This window comes from Mastomys coucha, unplaced genomic scaffold, assembly GCF_008632895.1.
Source record: "Mastomys coucha isolate ucsf_1 unplaced genomic scaffold, UCSF_Mcou_1 pScaffold7, whole genome shotgun sequence".
Lineage (NCBI taxonomy): Eukaryota > Metazoa > Chordata > Mammalia > Rodentia > Muridae > Mastomys > Mastomys coucha.
The window spans coordinates 17,375,992-17,397,026 of record NW_022196913.1 but is presented as its reverse complement, the minus strand read 5'-3'; the positions used below and the strand labels follow the sequence as shown (position 1 = coordinate 17,397,026).

Here is a 21,035-nt window from a genome sequence, read left to right as displayed (position 1 = left end):
AAATTAAATATGGAGGAAAATGGTTGAGGTTTTAGGTTGTTTTTGTTTGTTTTGTTTTACTGTGACTTAATTTTTTTTTTTTTAAACTGGGCATAGTGATATATGTCTTTAATCCCAGCACTTGAAAGGCATAGGCAGGTAGATTTCTCTGAGTTCAGGCTGGCCTGGTCTACATAGTGAGACCCTGTGTCAAAAATTTTTTTCTTTTAATTAATTTACTGTGTGTGTGTGTGTGGTGCTTGCATGCATTTGTACTTGAACATTCATATGCAATCCGTTGCGTGCATGTGGAGGTCAAAGGACAACTTGCAGGAGTTGATTCTCTTCTCCCACATTGATGCTTTGGGGATCAAACTCTTAGAGTGTCAGGTTTGGCATCAAACTCCTTTACCAGAGCCATCTCACTGCCCTTTGAGTTTTAATGATTTTTTTTTTTTAATTTCAGGATTTGAATTTTAAAAAATTTAATTTTTTTTAAAAAAATATACTTACTTTGTGTGCTTATTATGAGTTTATGCACATGGTGTGTATACATGCAGAAAAGGGCATTGCATCCTTAGAGCTGGAGTCAGAGGCATTCTGTGGGAAGCCTGGCTTGCTACATGTGTCCTGAGATACGACCCTAGAGCTTCATGGCTCTAGGTGTGTTACATGCCCTTACTCTTTGGACCCTCTTTCTAGCCTATAGATTTAGCCCTCATCACTTCTGCCTAAGACAGGGTCTTATGTACTTCTGGCTGTCTTGGTGGAACTCACTATGTAGTCCAGACTGGCCTTGAACTCTCAGTGATCTGCCTGCCTCTGCCTCCCAGTGTTAGGATTAAGGATTAGCCTCGTTTTTGGAATTGTTAATTACTGTTTCTTAGGATCCCCTAGAGTTTTCTTTTTTAGTGTGGGTGTTGGTTGCCTCATGGCAGGAAGCTGCTTTGGTGGACTCCAAACAGTGAGAGGGTGTGTGGAAAGGGTTACTGGTCCAATGTTGAGTGTTGGGCAGACAGGGAGAGCCTGTGTGTTTGTTTCAGTAACAAAGGACCTCTGGGGATGGGAGGAGTTATTCTGCCCAGACAGCTCCTAACCATGCTTCTTCCATTCCTTTTCCAGGAAGCCCTGAGCATTGCCAAAGTGCAGGTGGAAATGGGAGCTCAGGTGCTGGATATCAACATGGATGATGGCATGCTGGATGGTCCCAGTGCAATGACCAAATTTTGCAACTTCATTGCTTCTGAGCCTGACATTGCCAAGGTTGTACAAGGGTGACAATCATTAAGAGTGTTTACCTGGCTTGCTGTTGTTCATTTGGCCTTGTCTATCCATCCACTTAGGAACTGGTCCTCTTTTTCTATACTATACTGTTAATTCTCATTCTGAGATTTCTTAACCAAGCAGTCTGTCCACGTGGAGCAGATTTTGGAGAGTGTAGGGCTTTAGCTTGGCTGTTGACAGGCATCTGGGAGAAGTAGGCTTCAAGAGACTGAGTTTTGTACGTTGACTGGACTGTTGTATCTCAGAGGGATGCACTTAGCCATTGCTGCCACACTGATTCTATTCCCACCGTGGAGAATGGAGTTCAGTTAAGGCTTCCTTACTGCAAGAAGAGACATTGTTAGGCTTATCAGACAGTGACGTATAATGGTTCAATCAAGGTATCATGTCTTTGTTTATACTTGTTCTTTAAAAGGTTAAAGTTAGGGGTTGGAGAGACAGCACAGTGATTAACAACATGTGCTGTTCCTGTGAAGGACCTGAGTTTAGTTCCCTGTACTTCTGCAAACTCACAACTGCCTGTTGATACCAGCTCCAGGGGATCCAACTTCTTTGCCTACTTCAGGCATCTTCATTTGTGTATACAGATCCCAGACAGACACAAACATGCACACACATGCACAAAAGTTTGCTTGCTTGTTTTTGAGACAGGGTCTTAAATATCTGTCTGCCTCTGCCTCTGCTGTAAAAAGTAAATGTTAAAGAAGGTGAAAGTCTTTTTGTATCTGTTGTTTAGAACATTTTAGATGGTTCAAACTAAAAACTTCATTTCATTTTGGGTCATTAAATGAAGTTCTGTGTGTTCTGCTTCTCAATCAGTCTATGAGACTTGATCTGTAATGCTACTGCTAGCCTGCCATGGTGTGTGCGTGTGCGCGTGCATGTGTTTGTGTGTGTGTGTGTTGGTTTTGGTTTTGGTTTTGAGATGGGTGTCTACTGTAGTACCCATGGCTGCCTTCAAATTTGTTATGCAGCCAAGGTTGACCTTGAATTCCTGCTACATCCACCCTGATTGACTTTTAAGGGTTTTTTGTTTGTTTGTTTGCTTGCTTGCTTTTTGTTTTAAAGAAACTATTTCTAGAGTTTCATATTTTTAGGTTCCATTAAAAAAACAAAAACAAAAACAAAAACTAGGCCTAGCAAGAACTTAATAGGAGCCAGGCAGTTGTGGCACGCACCTTTAATCCCAGCACTTGGGAGGCAGAGGCAGGCAGATTTCTGAGTTTGAGGACAGCCAGGGCTACAACAAAGAAACCCTGTCTCAGGGGGGACAAAAAAAAAGAACTTAAGAGGAGCTCAAGAGATAGCTCAGTGGTTAAGAGCACTGACTGCTCTTCCAGAGGTCCTGAGTTCAATTCCCAGCAACCACATGGTGGCTCAACAACCATCTATCTGTAATGGGATCTGATACTCTTTTCTGGTGTATCTGAAGACAGCTACAGTGTACTCATATACATGAAATAAATAAAATAAACCTTTAAAAAAAAAGAACTTAAGAAAGCCTGTAGTAAGCACTGAATTGTATTTACCCATCTTCTCTGTGTACTAAAACTTGCTAAAAGCCCTACCACTTTTCTGGGAGTAGCCCTTTGAGATTGTCAGTTCAGAAAAGCTCAGAGCTCTGTTCAGAATCAATCTGAATCAGAGCGTGGTGGGGTGCTGTTGATGAACTGCCTTGGGAAGAAGCCTGCCTCTCTTTAGAGCCAAGCACACTGATAAGCTTTTGGTCCTGGCCACACCCATGGTACGTGTTGGCTGGTTTTGTGTGTCAGCTTGACACAGGCTGGAGTTATCACAGAGAAAGGAGCTTCAGTTAGGGAAGTGCCTCCATGAGGTCCAGCTGTAAGGCACTTTCTCAATTAGTGATCAAGGAGGTAGGGCCCCTTGTAGTTGGTGCCTTCCTTGGGCTGGAAGTCTTGGGTTCTATAAGAGAGCAGGCTGAGCAAGCCAGGGGAAGCAAGCCAGTAAGGAACATCCCTCCATGGCCTCTGCATCAGCTCCTGCTTCCTGACCTGTTTGAGTTCCAGTCCTGACTTCTTTTGTGATAACAGCAATGCAGAATTAAGCTAAATAAACCCTTTCCTCCCTAACTTGCTTCTTGGTCACGATGTTTGTGCAGGAATAGAAACCCTGACTAAGACAGTACTTAATTCATGGATTGTGATGGGGAGTCTCTTGTTAACTGTGGAGGTCTGTATGCCCTGCAAGAGCTTGTTTGTGCTCTGATTGCTGCAACCAGTGACCTTTCTTTCCTGGTTTTTATCTACTATTAAATTTGCTGGGGCCCAAATTTTGGCCATTAGGATAGAATATAAAACTGTGCTGCTAAGTAGGGAGGTAGGCTAAGGAAGATCACAATTGGAGACCAGCATGGGCTACATAGTGAGACTCCAAGAGCCTGCCTCTAAAAACACAAAGTACATCTTCAGTAGTAGAGTTAAAACCCCAGAGTATTTGCAACTGGCCTGGTAATTACTGCCATTGTATTTGACCCTTTTCCAGTAAAAATTGGTAGGCCTTTTTTTTTTTTTTTTTTTTAAAAAAAAAATGGTTTCTTATATCCTACTCTGGCCTGGAAATCAGTATTTAGTTGAGGATAGCCTTGAACCTCTTATTCTCCCACCTACATCTTCTGTTGCTAGGATTATAGGTTTGTGCCACCAGTTGACGAACTGGGGACCTCTGCAAGAACTCCACCAGTCGTGCTACTTCCCTAAGCACACCCCACTCCCCTTTTAAAACAATTTAATAATTATGTGTGTTTATGGTATTGGGAAACAGTACCAAGGCCTCATAGGTGTTGGGTACTCTGTTGCTGAGACAGATCCACTCCTTGCCGCCTTGTTCTTTTTGCTGTGCTGTATTCTAGCCTCTTGTTACTTGTTTAATCATTATCTTGGTGTGCCTGGTGAAGCCAAGGCCCTGTGTGCCACGTATTGACTGACTGCCTACATAACAGTCCTGAGTCAGCTATCCTGCCAGGCTTATTTCTTTGGAGCAGTGAGCTGCTCTTTTCACATGTCTTGGAGCAGAGACTGGATTAGACCGTGATCTCTCATGTGTTCATCTGAGTTGTTTGTTTTAGTTTTTAGCAATTAATGTTTTTGGAGGGAAGAGGATTAGATCTGGTTTTCCTTTCTAATAATTTTTTTTTCTATTTAGGAATTTGTTTTTATAAAGAGAAGATTAATTTGAGTAACTTGTCCATAGGGTTGTTCCCAAAGGGCAAGAGAGTCAACCCTAATATGAGTCAGAGTAGAGTGCTGGAAACTAGAGAAGGTGTTTGCCTTAGGGTGAATACTTGGGAATCCTCTTGGATCCCTGTCTGTCCATGCGCATAGTCTCCTGTGAGCTGATCTTACTCTAAATATTTGAACTTTAAGCTTAAGTAAATATATTAAAATCCTACTTCTAACACCTTAAATTTGTTTATTGTTTCCTAAAGAAGAAATAGAGCATTTTTGGAACCCCTCAAAAGGGGACATGTGGTGACTTGTGACCCATGATCTTCCTGTCCTTCTGCCTCAGGTGCCCCTGTGCATTGACTCTTCCAATTTTGCTGTGATTGAAGCTGGGTTGAAGTGCTGCCAAGGGAAGTGCATAGTCAACAGCATCAGTCTGAAGGAGGGGGAGGGGGACTTCCTGGAGAAGGCCCGGAAGATTAAGAAATTTGGAGCTGCTGTGGTGGTTATGGCTTTTGATGAGGAAGGACAGGTAAGTGGTGTCTGTTGGGCTGGCACCCAGGTGAGAAAGCACTGAAAAAAAAAGTCTGAAATAGCTATATGTATATACACACAGATATGTATATATGCTTATCTTTGCACATAAATTTACACACACACAAATAATATATTTCTGGAAATATGATTCTTTATATCAATAGAAAACCTCTCTCTCTTTTTTTTTCCAATAGGAAATGGTTGAATGATTCACTAAATTACTAGGACAGACAGCTGGTTATGCATTTGGAAGAAAAATAAAGAGTCTTGACTGTTCATTTTGTGCTACTGTAATAGAATACCACTATCTTAGTTACTTTCTTGTTATGACAACACCCCTTGACTGAAGCAACTTAAAGAAAACATTCTTTAGGGCTCATGGTTGGAGAGGATTAGAGTCCATGTTCATCATGGTAAGGAGCATGGCACCAGGCAGGCAGGCAGGCAGGCAGACAGGCAGACAGGCAGACAGGCAGACATGGTTCTGGAACAGTAGCTGAGAGCTTACTTCTGATCCACCGCTACAAGGGAGGGAAGGACTGTGTGAGACGGCACACAAACTGGGAAAGCCCTCACCCAGTGATACAACGCCTTCAACAAGGCCACACTTGTTAATCATTCCCAAAAAGTTCTTCTCAGTGTCGGCTGTTTGTTAACGTCACCCTGGGCTCCTGAATTGCTGGAGCCAGCCTCAAGATTGTAATTCAGCTGGTCTCAGGTACCATTACTATGAAACAAACAAAACAAGCAAAAGTCCCTCAGAACTGAGAACCCTGCCTGACTGAGGTATCCTTCATCTCATTCTGCTGAGATTCATATGGATCTGTGAGACCCCTAAGGGTAACTGAGGCTTACCAGCGTGTGTGCTTCACAGTGCCAAAATGATACATAATAGGATGCTTCCTACAGTGGCCTCTACTAGGCCTCACTCTGAGGTCCATTTCTTCACTTGGTGGCCAGAATCTAGGTACTGTTCTTGGGGTAGCAGATACCATGAGAACAATATGACAAGGGCCTACCTAGGTTGTAGAGTGGTCAGTCATAGTGTATCTGTTCTAGACCTGGAAGTAAATTCCTATCCTAGGAGCATGTTCATGATGTCTTTGGTATGGAATAATACTCGACTCTATACATTGCAACTCTGTGCCCAGTTGGCTCAGATAAAAATTACAAGCTTGTGCCTCTTTTTTTGCCTATCAAGTGAGGTTACTGAAGTAACCTAAACTCCCTAAAGTTGAAGACGTGTCCGGTTAAAAACAGTTCTTCGGTAGACTTAGTGTTCCCATCCTAACAGTGGGATCCTCCCACCATGTAGGCTCCTAAAGACTGAAGTACATATTAGAGCGGGATTTATCATTTTTCAAGAACACCTCTTTCCACATTGAGAATCGACCTTCATAGTGGTTATGCTTGCTGTATATTGCTTTTACAATGTTTAAGTATGGGCCTTGAGTTCCTGATCTTTCCAAGACTTTTATCATGAAGGAATCATCACCAAATGCTTTCTCAGCATCATATGGTTTTTTTCTTTGACTTTGTTTATATAGTGAATTACGTTGACGGATTTTCGTATATTGAACCATCCCTGCATCCCTGGGATGAAGTCTACTTGGTCATGATGGATGATCATTTTGATGTGTTCTTGGATTTGGTTTGCAAGAATTTTATTGAGTATTTTTGCATCGATATTCATAAGGGAAATTGGTCTGAAGTTTTCTTTCTTCCTTAGGTCTTTGTGTGGTGTAGGTATCAGAGTAATTGTGGCTTCATAGAACCAATTGGGTAGAGTGCCTTCAGTTTCTATTTTGTGGAATAGTTTGAAGAGTATGGGAATTAGGTTTTCTTTGAAGGTTTGATAAAACTCTGCATTAAACCCATCTGGTCTGGGGCTTTTTTTGGTTGGGAGACTATTAATGACTGTTTCTACTTCCTTAGCAGATATGGGACTGTTTAGATCGTTGATCTGATCCTGATTTAACTTTGGTACCTGGTATCTGTCTAGAAAATTGTCCATTTCATCCAGGTTTTCCAGTTTTGTTGAGTATAGGCTTTTGTAGTAGGATCTCATGATTTTTTGGATTTCCTCAGTGTCTGTTGTTATGTTTCCTTTATCATTTCTGATCAAGTCAAATAGCTTTGACCATAGCAGGAAGTCTGTATCCAAAAATTGTGCCTACAATTCATTCCCTGGAGCAGCAGAACTGTCAACTCTCAGCTTAGCTATGATGGAGGTAAAATCCTTTGGTGATGTGAGGGTCATTGAAATACAGCCTTATTATAATGAAACCCAATGTCTAAAAATTTTTCTTATTTTGGGTTTGTTCCACAGTAAGAGCCAAGATTTTAAACTCTACTAAATACAAAACAAACAAATTGACTTTATATATTCATGTTCATTTAAGAAAATACTAGTAGTGATGTATTATTTTTAAGTATATAGTTAATATGTTTGGAGTTATTTAAAATTTATATTGAGAAAAATGTATTTTCACTATTGCTGTAGATGAGCATCTACATAAGTCTGTTAAATTGATTGTTGTTTTATATCAAACAACTTTTATATTACTTTTATTGTTATAAATTTTAAGGAATACAATTAAAAAGATATTGTAGGTATTGAAGGGGGTCTATGGGAGGAGCGGTGGTACAAAAGGGGAACAAGAATGTGATTCAATTCTATTTGATTAAAATATGTTTTTAAATGTTAACAAATTCAGATAAATTGAAATCATGTAACTTTTCTCATCATAATGCAATAAAAGTTTAAAAAAAAAAAAGAAAGAAAGAAAGAAAGAAAGAAAATCACCAGAGAGAAAATGGCGGATCTCACCAGAGTCCCTGGGTTAAAGCACTTCCTGGAGGCAGGCTCTCCACTAGCAGGGAAGGGGCAGAGAGGATTGCAGATCCACTGCTGTCACTTGGAGGCTGAGAGGATCCTGTCCCTGCTGCTCTGCGACTCTCCTGTGACTGGTGAGGCCTGTGCCTCCTGGCCGGTCCCACCTTAGAAAGTCACCAGAGAGAAAATGGCCCCACTTTGTTAATATATTACATATGAATGAAATTTTTAGATAGGTCGTAAAATTACTATATTGAAAATGTAAAGTCTTTAATTGATTCTCTTCTTCGATAAGTTGATGAACACTTAGAGGTTTGCTATTTGCTTTTAGAATAAATTCAGTCATTGAGATTTGAGTGGTTTTGATGAGTGACATATGCCATTTTTATACATAGTACTTTACTTTTGTAAATTACATTTCTGGTTATTTCTCAGGCAACAGAAACAGATGTTAAAGTCAGTGTGTGTACTAGAGCCTACCATCTACTTGTAGAAAAAGTCGGCTTCAATCCAAATGACATCATCTTTGACCCCAACATCCTTACCATTGGTACTGGAATGGAAGAACATAACTTGTATGCTATCAATTTTATTCATGCAACAAGAGTCATTAAGGTAAGTGTGAATATTTGCTGTCTTTACCAAAGACACAGCTCAAATTTATCAACTTGGTTTAGTGAATGTTTACAACTAACACATACTCATTTGTTGAGAATAGTAATGTTCCTGTCCTTAGCAAATTGTTTTCTAAAATGTAGGGACTGCATCTTTTATATTATGCTATTTTAATTGTGTTGTATAACACACATGAGAACATATAGTCTATATAGGAGATAAGTAGTTGTGAACTGTATAGTAGCTTCACTTTTCTAAGGTGGCATGGGGCTTCTGTCCTATATATCTCTCCTTCTGGGTATGTCTTATTCTCAACTTCATGAAGTAACTCATTCTGATATTTATGTTTCTGAGTCTGAGACTTTCTTATTGTTTTTGGTAATGATTTTGTTACTTATTATCCATTGCTTTTTGTGCTTGCCAATGTATGTTGTAAATTTTAGTTTTGACCTGAGTCAGTACCCATGCTGCTTTTATAGTTAGCTGTGGACATGCCCTCATGCAGGCTTGCCTCACATGTCCAATGTGGATGACCTTGGGGACACTCAACTCTTACTCTATAAGCAGGTGTCTTGTTAGTTCCGTTCAGTGCCCTTTCATATTGTTCTGCTTTTTGTTTGTGATTTCCCCTTTTTGAAAATGCCCTTCAGTCCTGATGGTAGTGCTTTCTATGTTCACAAGTGCAGGACATCTGTGGTGTGCCTAGTGGACAAAATGCTTGTTGGATAAGCCCTATTCAGACGTAAGTCACAGGGCAGCTGGCCATGAAATCAGTGTTAATATTTAAAGATGTGCACATCAAATAAGGAGTCTTTAAAGATGTATTTCTGTATATATATGTGTGCCTGGTTGAGTTTATATGTATTACGTGTGTGTACAAGTGCCAAAGGAAGCCAGAGTGTTGGATTCCCTGGAACTGGAGTTAGAGGTTATTGTGAACTACCTGATGTGGGTGCTCTTGTCTCTTTACAAGAGCAGTGTGCACTCTTAACCACTCTACCATCTCCATCCCATAGGATGCCTTTAACAAATGCACAAAACAAGGTTGCATGTTGATGAGGCGATAAAAATATGACCAGAACTGCCAGCTGCTATGTCAGGAGCAGGCCTTCAGGGTTCTAATCTAGTCTACCAAGGAATCTTAAGAGTCAGCTGTATGTCCACGTAACCTGACCTGGCCTCTTTGACCTTATTGTTAGTTGAATCATCAAATGCTTTTTAACCTCTTTTTTTTTTTTCCTTTTTGACAGAGGGTCTTACTGTGTAGCCTAGAATCGTTTACACTTACGAACCTCTTGAACCTCTTGCTTTATGGTGCTACCAGGCCCATATCAGCCTCATTTTAAGTGTCCTCTGTGTTGTTGCTATAGCTACATTTGTTTGTTTTTATTAGCATATAATATGCGACTATTTCCCGAATCACAACTCTAGTGTTGATAGATAACTGGTGTGTTGAACAGTGTTGTTGTGAGCATTCTTGTATTACGTTGGTGCAAAATTAATTGCAATTACTGATAGTGAAATTTTGTTTGTTTGTTTTTTGAGACGGGGTTTCTCTGTGTAACAGAGTTCTGCCTGTCCTGGACTTGCTTTGTAGACCAAGCTGGCCTTAAACTCAGAAGTGTACCACCATACCCAGCCCCCAGATAGTGAATTTTAAATCGCAACTAGGCTCAAACATATCTTCATTAATCAGAATAGGAACCATTATAATCAACTTGGTTTTGCTACTTAGAAATATTTTTTTTTTCTTAACATAAATAAGGGTTTTGCAGGCTGGCCAGATGGTTCAGCAGGTAAATGTGCTTGAAATCAGTTCAGCGTGATGATTTGAATTTGATTCCTAGCTCCTACATAATAGGGGAGGTGAGAACTGACTCCTGCAGTTTGTGTTCTGACCTCTTGACACATTCTGGCTTGTCTATGCATTCCTCCAAATGAATACATGTAATCAACATCTTTTCATAGTCCAGGCTTTAGAATTCAGTAACTTATGGTAAGAGTTTTCTCTGTCCTGATGATTGTGGATATTTTTTTCCTGAAAAATGCTATCAAGATTCTTGATAAATGGCAATATGTTGTCAAGGGATGAGGTGAATATGGTGGATAAGGCAAAGCTTCACAGCCATTAACAAATAATTAGCAGAAACCCATAAAGCAGGATATAATGTAACCAAATTCATCAAGAATGTATGTCAACATTAAGGAAAAAATGTCAACATTTGGAACTTATCATTACTTTAGCATCAACCTAACAAGTTACTCACGTATGCCTGAGTTAGGTACATATGCCTAATTTTCTCCATAGCATGTGTCTAGGAGTAGAATGGCTAGACAGTGGCAAGCTGTCTCTCTGGACACTTAGGCCTGTACCTGTAGTGGGAGTTACTGTTGTTGTCGTGGCTAATGCTTGGTATTGTCACAGGCACGTCAGCTGCCTTTGTTCTATGTTTTGTCAAATTTGTGATGAAATAGAGAGCTTGTTCATTTAAGTTACTGAATCCTTCCAGCTTTGAATGGGTCAGGATTGTATGCACATGCACACTTACAGATGTATGCACCTAATCTTTTGCTTTCCGTCTCCTTTCCCCTGTCATTTATTCAGCAAATATTTCGTGTAACTTGCACTGCTATGTATTACCATGGTCATTATAAAGATAGTCAGAGGTAATTTTCCTGCAGCATTTAAGTCTAGCAGAAAAAGCTATTTGTACTGCAGTGCCTCTGTGACATTGTAAAGGTGGTAGGTTTATGATAAAAGAGGAGCCAGAGCACATGGTACAGTAATGTGGCAGACTGAGCTTTGTCCAGTAACAAGTTCAGAGTTAGTTACTTCTGACGTTCTTGCTTTTTACTTTTACTTTGTACAAAGTTTACAAGATATGGCTGATGGTGGCTTTTGTAAACTAGGAGTTTTTTTTTCATAGTTTTACGTTCTTTCCAGGAAACATTACCAGGAGCCAGAATAAGTGGAGGTCTTTCCAACTTATCCTTCTCCTTCCGAGGGATGGAAGCCATTCGAGAAGCAATGCATGGGGTTTTCCTTTATCATGCGATCAAGGTATGGTGAAACCAATTTTGACTTAGGTGCTAGGAAGATGTCTCTGTGGGTAAAGTGTTCACTACACAAGCCTGAAGGCTTTTGTTGAAACTTCAGAGCTTGTGTGTAGCTTCAACTCTAGAATAAGAGATGGAGACAGAATCCTTGAAAGGTTGTAGTGCCAGCCTGCTTGGCATGTCCAGTGGCAGTCAAGAGAGAGATCTTGTCTAAAACAATATGGAAGCCAAGAACCAACACCCAAAGTTGTCCTCAGACTTTCATACATGTGCCATCGTATGTATATACATCACAAATGCACACACAAAAATTTTCAAATAATTGAAACAAAAATGATGGCACTCTAACTTTGACTTAGAGTAGGGCTTCCACAGTGAGTTCTGCAGGGTAACTGACCTGCTCTGTCTTCTGCTTCAGAGGAACAGAGCACTCTCACCCCTTCACCTGGGCCCAGCGCTAGGGCTGCTTTTAGACTGCAGCAGAGTTGAAGAGTGACTGACTGTGTTAGAAAGTTGTTCTCTGATCCCTGATTTAGGGTATCACTGGAAATCCTCATTTTCCTTTCTATTGCCTTCAGTTTGGTATGGATATGGGAATAGTCAATGCCGGCAACCTCCCTGTGTATGATGACATCCATAAGGATCTTCTTCAGCTCTGTGAAGACCTCATCTGGAACAAAAACTCTGAGGCTACTGAGAAACTCTTACGATATGCCCAGGTAAAGGAAAAAGTGTCCAGGGGTGTCTTTCCTGTCTTAGAATTCACTACTCACTGGCAGGTACTGGACCTTTACTGTAGAATAGGAGAAATGTAGAGTTGTATCTCTGGATCATTAATCGTCATCACCATGGTTTTTACAGCTCTGGAGAGGCTGTTGCAGTAGGATGAGGAGGGAGAAATAGACCCTATCTAGGCTCTCTAGTATTCTGAACCTAGATTTCTCTAAATTGATTTTTAAATTTGAAATATCTCATATTAAGTTGTAGAAAAGTCATAGATTATAGTAGTCAAAAGAAAATCAAAATGACTCACTATTTTACCCTTGAAGTTAACCATTGTAGGATGAGGTTTTAGTACCACTTCTAGTCATTTTTAAATATATACACTATTATGTGCACATACATATTTCTTATTGAAAATAATTTTTCCCATAATATATTATTCTGATCACGGTTCCCCTTCTTCAACTCCTTTTAGATCTTCTCTATTTTCTCTCCCATCCAACTCTATGCCTTCTTTCTCCTTTTCTTCAGAAAACATACCACTACTACTTCTACAACTAATAATAAAGAATAAAAAGAAGAAAAGAAAAAGGACAAGAAATACACACTCACATACACAAAACCCATAGAAACACAAATTGGAAACCATAATATAAAAATAAAAAATGTTGTGAGTAATATTAAAAAATGATACCATCCCGAGTTATATCCAGCTGCTCTTGGACCCCGGCGATCCTGCTGCCTCCATGGCTAGCCCCATGCAGCCACTAGTTGTGGTTCTCTTGCTGCAGATTCTACTTACATTCCAGCCATCTACTCCCTTTGGTTAGAGGTCTAAATCCCAGTAATTTGATAAAATCAAAATTCTAGAGGCTTGCAATTTATAAGTCAGATTTATATCAGTAAATTCTCACCCCACAAAACGTCTACACAATTTACTCAGAGCCAGTTGATATTGATATAAATTGCCCATCTGGATAAGACAAATTGTCCTGTAATTATCCATCCCTTATATGGTATTCATTGCTACCTGTGGCTGTTTAAAGCTACGTGGAATCTGGATGGGCTTTCTTTTCTTCTATCTTCCTTTCTTCTCCCTCTGTCCTCTCTCTCCCACCTTTTAGAATCTCTAAAATTCTCTGCCCACCTTCCTTTTCCACTGCCCAACCACAGGCTTCTTGTATTAATATTTAAAGTAATTGGGGAAAAACTCTGCTACTTTTCACCCTTTCTGTCCAAATAAAAAAACCTTTGTTTCAAATATAAATTGAGCACACCTATTACCATTTTGTAAATTATAAAGTATAAGATACACTTAACATCTAGTCCATCATCTTTGACAATTAAATAGAATACTATGTTATCTATCCTAACTTAAAAGACTTAAAAATCTGTATGTTATGACCTGGTTTAGCTTGTATACTATCTGAAAACTACCTTCTCAAATATGTCTTTCAATGTTGAATAGCCTGAGTTGGCTCTGAGATATAAGTAGTCTTTCAACCCCATCAGAAATTGAAGAACGACCAACATTATCTGAAAATATAGGAAGCCTAACACAGCTTCCAGAACTGAGACAAGCTGTAGAGAGAGCTGCCTGCCCCTACAGCCCCAGTATGTCAGGGGCATCAGTCTTCAGCCTTCTGGCAGGATCATCTGACAGACCTTTGAAAAACAGGAATTATTAAGGACTAGCTTACTCTGTCTTGGCAGAATTAAGCTGTCCTAACTTGTAACTTGTGTCCTCTCTAGAACAGTACAGGTGTGCAGGAGAGATAGGCAATTTCTGCCCAGTGACTACCTAGCCACAGTGTACTACCTTACCTAGAGGTAGAGATGCTCAATTTCTTCTTTGAATCCACAAAAGGGGAGCTGCTAGGAGCAGATATGTCTCAACAACAAAAGAATAAATAACATTAAATGTCATCTGTGGATTTCTGACGTTTTTGAAAACCAACTATCTATGTAAAGTAATCTGAACTGTTGTCTGTTAACTACTCTCAACTATTTCTAATTAAGTGTCTTCAAAACACCCTAACAATAAACTCAGAGCCATGAATTTGTTATCTGGCCCTTTACTCACAGGCTTGATCATCTCAGATCAGTTTATAATAATAGTTATAAAAGGACTGGGTCTAAGCCCTGTACTTTTAAAATTTTTGTATCAATACAAGAACTTTATACCAATGAGAACCTTGATTCTATATCAAAACAAATTATATACCAATGAAGAAATTATAACTTCAACTTTAAAGATTTCTACCAAGTGAGATTATGGCTACATTATCAATTCTAGCTATATCTCCTTGTCAAATTCTGATCATTTCTAAATTCCTCAGAAAGACAACCTTAGAATAACCACTTCCAGCTCCAAAGCCCAGGGAACTGGGACAATGACTCTTCATAACTTCTTCAAGCTGAATATGGGCATTGAAATATCTTGAAGGTTGGGGGTAAGGGTAGGGAGAAATGGGGTTGGGGTTGGTTGGCCTTAAGAAGGCCACAACAATGATTGTTTTAGTCTCTGATACCTGTGTCCTGACTGGATCCAGCTGAAAGTTCAAGAGATCAGGAGTTCAAAGCAGGTCAGTTCAGAATGTCTGAGGATGAGACTCACCATGGCTGTATATTCTGTAATATACAAATCTCAAAACAAAATTTTAGTATCAAGATAACTTTTTTGTTTGATTCTCTGGAAACTAGTCCTCTGGTAGCCTCCCTTCAGCATATCTGATCCATAAGTTGTATAGACACTAATCATCTTTTCTAAAAACACAAAGACAAAACCTTTCTCCCAGATCAGCATTGTTTGTGTTGGCCATCTATTGTTGGGCATGGGACTTGCCCTTAAATGAAATATGGTTTATATACCCTGTGAGACTCCATTGGAAAAGACCAACTTTTCTTTTGCAAACAGTTGTCAAGTGGAGATAACCTCTTGGTTAGGGATGGGAGCTGTGTCCAGTTACCCTCTCAGGGCTGGAACCCCATCTGGCTTGACCCTCTGTAGGTCCTCTGCATGCTGCCTCGGTTCATATGTGTGTCATTCCTGTTGTGTCTGGATGACACTGTTTCTTTGGTGTCATCCATCCCCTCTGGCTCTTACAGTGTTCCTCATAGCTCCCTAATCCCTGAGGGGAGTGGTTTAATGAAGACAAGCTGTTTAGGGAGTGAGTATTTCAAAGTTTCTAACTCTCTGTACATTGTTCAGGTGTGGGTCTCTGTTATTTCCCATCGATTATAAGAAAAAGCCTCTCTGATGATGGCTGAGTGAGACACTGATCTGTAGAGCAGAAAAACAGTACTTGGTTCTCTCCAGCTTTGTTGCCTGTCATCTAGTCTCAGGCTCTTGACCACCTGGGCTGCATCAGGCATAGGTTCCATCTAAAGGAGTGGGCCTCAGGTCTCTCCTACCCACAGTGTCTGTGCCACTGTTGTACAAGTGTGTCATGCTCATAGATTGTGAGATGTGTGGTTGGGTTGCTGATTACTGCTCTTTTCTAATAGCATGCAGAATACCTTCCAGTATTATGAGTACTAGTAGAGGTGAAGATTCTAATCAGGCACCATAAAAGTGTGCAGTGTGTTGTTATCATTGTCTTTGGTGTGTGTGTGTGTGTGTTTAGGGATTGAACCACAGCATTTGAACATGTCTGCCAGATAAGTGTCCTGTCACTGAGCTGTATCCCCAGTCCCTCTGTTTTGTCTTTGCATTGCATTATGAACATCCTTTTAAATAACTGATTAGAAGTAAGGTGCTGTTGGTGTACTCCCTCTTATGAAATAACTGCTTCATTCTGAATGTTCATTTTTTTTTTTGATCAGGTTAATCAGTTTATAGATACAGCTATCAGCTACTGTTTTTTTGTTTGTTTGTTTGTTTTTTTCACTTAAGTGAAGTCTTTACTGGTTTTTGTGTTTGTGTTTACCACTGTCTGTACCCATATTTCCTTCACTGCCTTATGAATGTGGCACATTATTTTTTTCTGGATGTTTGCAGTAGTCTTCCAACATTCTTTCTTGTGTTAATAAGGAGCTTTCCCAAGTCAGAAACTGTTTTGATTGTGTGGCTGCTAGGACTTCATTCTTATCTGTATCAGTGATGGGAATGTGAACATTAGGAGAGGTTTTTCTTAGTTATTGCTTGCTTAGATTTTCTGAAGTGCCCTATTAGTCATTCTGCTTACCACCTTGACATCCTTCCCAGTTCCGTCTGTCCTTCTAGTCATTGTCATGTAATGGCTTTGTATCAGGCCTTCATCACAAAAAACTCCTTCTTCTGAGTTTCTTTATGACTCTGGCTACAGAACTTTGAGTCTATCTTCTCCCTTTCTACACTTGTCTGAAGGCTAAAGTCCAGAATGAATTTCTGTGGCTTGGCCTCTCTTATCTTGCATAAACATTATCTTGCTCCAGCAGGATCACTTCTGGTCAGTCCTCAGTCATTCAGCTAATGTTCGCCAAGCTGTTCTGCCTGACTTTGAGGGTCCGAGTAGTAGCAGCTGTACCCTGCCTTCCAGAGCCTGCAGACACACATGTGGTAATCTGAAATCCCTGGAGCCAGTTCTTGCCTTGTATGTTTATATAGTTTCTAGGGATTGAACTCAGACCATCAGGTTTCACAGCAAGTGCTTATCCCTTGAGCCATCTGTCTGCTCAACACTGAGATTTCCTATTTGGGCACCTTGTGCCACCAGTGGAGGGAAACATAGAGTAGTGTACCCAGTGTGCCAGGACACTTGCACTGTGCCTTCATCCCTTTTCTGAGTTTCTTCCCTGGGATTCTACTTCTCTGAAGCCCTTCATCAGTGCCTGAACTGGCTCTATTTCCTCAAGCTTCTACCTTGCTGTTACACATCCTGCACTCATTCAGTCCCAGACACGTACTCTTAGAGCGTCCCCTTCTCTCTATTTTCTTCCTCCCTTCCTTATGATACGATGAAATCTTGATGCAGATGATCTTACACTGCCCAGTGTGTCCACCTCCAGGAACATTCTGCCTCCACGTGAGTCTTCCTTTTGAGTTTTTTTGAGACAAGGTTTCATTATGTAGTATATGATGGCCTGGCACTCATGTTTCTCCTGCCTCATGTTCCCAGTGCTGGGAGTCGGAGTATACTACGACTGCTCATGGCTCCAGCTTCTCAGCAGCTGTGTGTTTGTGATGTCGATCCTTCCTGAGAGCTGGGGAGTTAGAGGACAACCCTGTGTCCTAGAAATATTCTGATGTCAATTGTTAATTTTAGGAAAGAAGGAAAGAAAAAAAATACAACCATTCCTTCTCTCTACCAAAAGTTCACATTTTAAAATATTTCTTTATTTTTCTCTCTCATCATTTACTTCAGTCGTGATTCATGCTGAACACCCTGGGGTCTGGAAACTTGAAGGATAAGACACTAATTTTTTTATTTGCTGCAAAGAGTTCACTATGTACCATTTGTATTTACATCTTGGTCTTAATTTTAATTCAGACTCATGGCACAGGAGGGAAGAAAGTCATCCAGACAGATGAGTGGAGGAATGGCTCCATTGAAGAGCGCCTGGAGTATGCTCTTGTGAAGGTGAGTACCAGAGCCTGCACTGGAAGCCTGGTGGCTCACTGTGGCTCCCTGGTGCCATTGCTGACAGTAGTTGGAGGGGGAGATGCCCTAGACTTTTGACTGTTGGTTTTTAATCTGAAGATGTCTGTTTGCCAGTGCTCTCAGCTCATTTGACAGTGTCTAAAGATGTCAAAGTTCTGTTTTCATAGATAGGTGTGGCAGATGCTCTGGAATTCAGTGGCTGCAGGGTACAAGATAGGCCTACATATGAAGCAAGGACTCACCCAGACCAATTAGGAGTTCTGAGGTCAAGAACCCTCCCTAGTCCCTGTAGTGAGTCTGAGATGTTCCAGAGTGGTTTTTGGCTCTAGAAATAAACGTTTAACTCTTCTGAGAGTCATATATTTCAGTTTGTCAACCATTTGTTTGTATCCTACAATTCTTGAGGATCCTGGGCTTTGGAGGAAGGCTCCTAAGCAATGGCCAGGCAAGTCAGAGAAGGAAAGTTCCATGGTATTTTGTTTTGATTTGTTTTTTTGTTTTTGTTTGTTTTGTTTTTTGTTGCTGTTATTTTTTAACTTCACCTTTTAACAACCTTTATAGTGTTGAATCCTATTCTAGCCAAGTAATGTTATAAAGTGAGAGAAGATTTATTTATTTGAGATTTAGTGTGTATCCCTGGCCAGCCTTGAACTTACGGAGATCTTCTTGCCAATGCCTCCTGAATGCTAGAGTTAAAGACACTCATGACCATAACTTATTGAGCAGATACCGATTTCATAGACGTGTGTATTATTAACGTATAACCAGATGCTCAGGCTTGAACCCAGACCCTCACACATGTTAAGCATATACTCTACCACTGAGTTATATTCCTAGTCTTCACTAATACCTCTTTTTTTCTTCCTGTGTGCGTACTTCCTATTATTAGCTAGGCACCATAGATAAATTATATCACAGTGATTATCAAAAAACATGAGGTTGGTACTTTTGAGATTCTGTAAGTGAGGAAACCAAAGCTTAATAAATTGCCTGTGTTGGTGATGAGAACAGGGACTCAGACTCTTGTCTGGCTGATTCTGGGACTCACGTTCTAAAGCATCCCTGTGATTCATTCTTTGGTTTTGGCCTTAATACAGTTTTCTGTTTATTCCTTTCTCCCTACTTTTTCTTTCTTTTTTTCTTTTAAGGGCATTGAAAAGCACATTGTTGAAGATACTGAAGAAGCCAGGTTAAACCGGGAAAAATACCCTCGGCCTCTGAATATAATTGAAGGGCCCCTAATGAATGGCATGAAAGTGGTTGGGGATCTTTTCGGAGCTGGAAAAATGTTTCTACCTCAGGTTGGCAAAATAGAGAGAAATGTTAACATTTCCTTTGTCTGTTTTTCAGTACGTAGTGCGTTTGAGTATGTTCTGAGGTTGTAGTATAGACTTGAAAGCATTACCTGGTCACTCCTTCTCTGGGTATATTTAGGAACCATCCCTGGCCAGTCTATCCTCACAGTGTATACAGGTTAGACAACTTGCAGACATTCTTAGCACCACAATCTGCATATTCTGTATTTCCATACTGCCAGGGCCATGCAGGAGGTGACAATGGCTTTAGAACTCACGAATGCTGCCCACCAGTTAGCACAGCCACGCTTGGTGTACCTCGGTTGAGGCATGACCCTGAGGACTTCATGCTGTTATGGAGATCTGCTCTGCTTGCTGCCTTCACTTCACTCTTAATCTAAGAATATATGAAAACTCTAAGGGGCTTCCAGTCCTTTCCTGGGCAGTATCTCTGGCATTCACAATAGTAGTGCTTGCTATCATCCAGGCATTGCTGCTGGAGCAGATTCATGATTCAGTCACTACCTAGGAAAGAACTCAGAGTTGTGACCACCACCCTTAGAAAACATTGGGGAAAAAAAACAGTGAAGCTAGGATTAGATGTTTTTGCTACTGACTCTGATGTAGAAAATCTTAGGGAGCAATTTGAAGAAAGGCACACTCTCATTAGTGAAGCTAGGGACCCTTTATGGTCAGGGAACAAGAGCAATGGCAGCCCTGGCTGACGTGACTCTCACTGAGGCTGGACTGGTGATAATTGATTTCTTATACCCATTTTTACCCTCAGCTTCTTGGTATGATTTAATAAGAATTGTTGATGAGTAGATCTGCATTTTGAGGATTTAAAGTAGATATGACTGATTTTTATATAAAGTTCAGAATTGTGATTCTTTTAAGATTCTTACAAGATTACTTTTAAAGATTGGTAATAAAATAATTACTCCTTTCTTTATAACTGCAAATTGCTGCCTTCCAGTAAGAGAAACTGGCTGAGAAAACTCCCGTGCTAGCTCACACTTTGTTAATCTATAGTAAGTTACTTAGTTACAAATGTATGTGAATTCTTGGGAATCACTTGTTTTCTTTACCTATAGTTTGTAATGTGACTTCTTGTAAAGGTATTTGGGAATGTATTGTTTTTTTAGTTATTTACCAGAAAAAAACTAATTGTAATCACATTATGATTTTATATGACTTGAAAGATTTTGCTGGGATATATAAGCCACAGGGGAAAGAATAAACTTGTTGGAACTTTGTTCCTTCCACCATCCAAGTATGTGTGTATACATGTACATGTGTAAAGTTTACGTGAGAATATGTTGGATCTTTGTTCCATCCATCCGTCAAATCTGTATGTGTATATATCTTTAAAGCTTGTCTTGGTGGTGTTTGCTGCAGCCACCAGTTGTGTGTGTATATTACATATGTGTATGTGTGAAATGCTTAGAGCCTGCTTGCTGGAGCTTTGTTCCATCTAATCTATTTGTGAATATGTATATGTCTGTCTGTCTGTATGTATGCGTGTACATATGTATGTATGCATGTATGTATGTATTTGTATGGATAAAGTATTAGAGTCTGCCTTTTGCTGTATTTACTCAGTGTGTATATGTGTATATGAGTTTTCTTTCTTTCTTTTTCTTTCTTGCTGGCCCCAACAAATTAAGAGTTCAGAGTTTTTCAGTGGCCATAGGGAGTACCATCCCCAGTAAATTAAGCTTTGTTCCCTCAGAGAAAAATCTGCTGAGTAATTTCTTTAATCACTGACTGCTGTTTTCAATACCCCCCCATCAGTATCTGGACTGCTTGTCAGCTGCTCTTAGCACCTCCATCTGCTGCCTGCCTCAGTTTACCCCCTGGATGTCAAAGCTAGCCATTGACACCATACCACCTCTTACCTTAGTGTCCACCTAAGATAAATGTAATTTTTTTTTTTTTTTTTTTT

The 21,035-nt window shown here is 40.1% G+C and overlaps 1 protein-coding gene across 5 annotated transcripts in view; it reads left to right on the top strand.

Moving 5' to 3' along the window:
* Positions 1–21,035, top strand: part of Mtr (5-methyltetrahydrofolate-homocysteine methyltransferase) — a 90,133-nt gene that overhangs the window by 28,139 nt on the left and 40,959 nt on the right. For all 5 annotated transcript variants that reach the window (XM_031357994.1, XM_031357995.1, XM_031357990.1 and 2 more), the window contains 7 exons: positions 1,102–1,242; positions 4,792–4,977; positions 8,254–8,433; positions 11,378–11,494; positions 12,069–12,209; positions 17,685–17,774; positions 18,944–19,096. In XM_031357994.1, the coding sequence (XP_031213854.1) occupies positions 1,102–1,242; positions 4,792–4,977; positions 8,254–8,433; positions 11,378–11,494; positions 12,069–12,209; positions 17,685–17,774; positions 18,944–19,096 (1,008 nt within the window). The remainder of the gene's footprint in view (positions 1–1,101; positions 1,243–4,791; positions 4,978–8,253; positions 8,434–11,377; positions 11,495–12,068; positions 12,210–17,684; positions 17,775–18,943; positions 19,097–21,035) is intronic.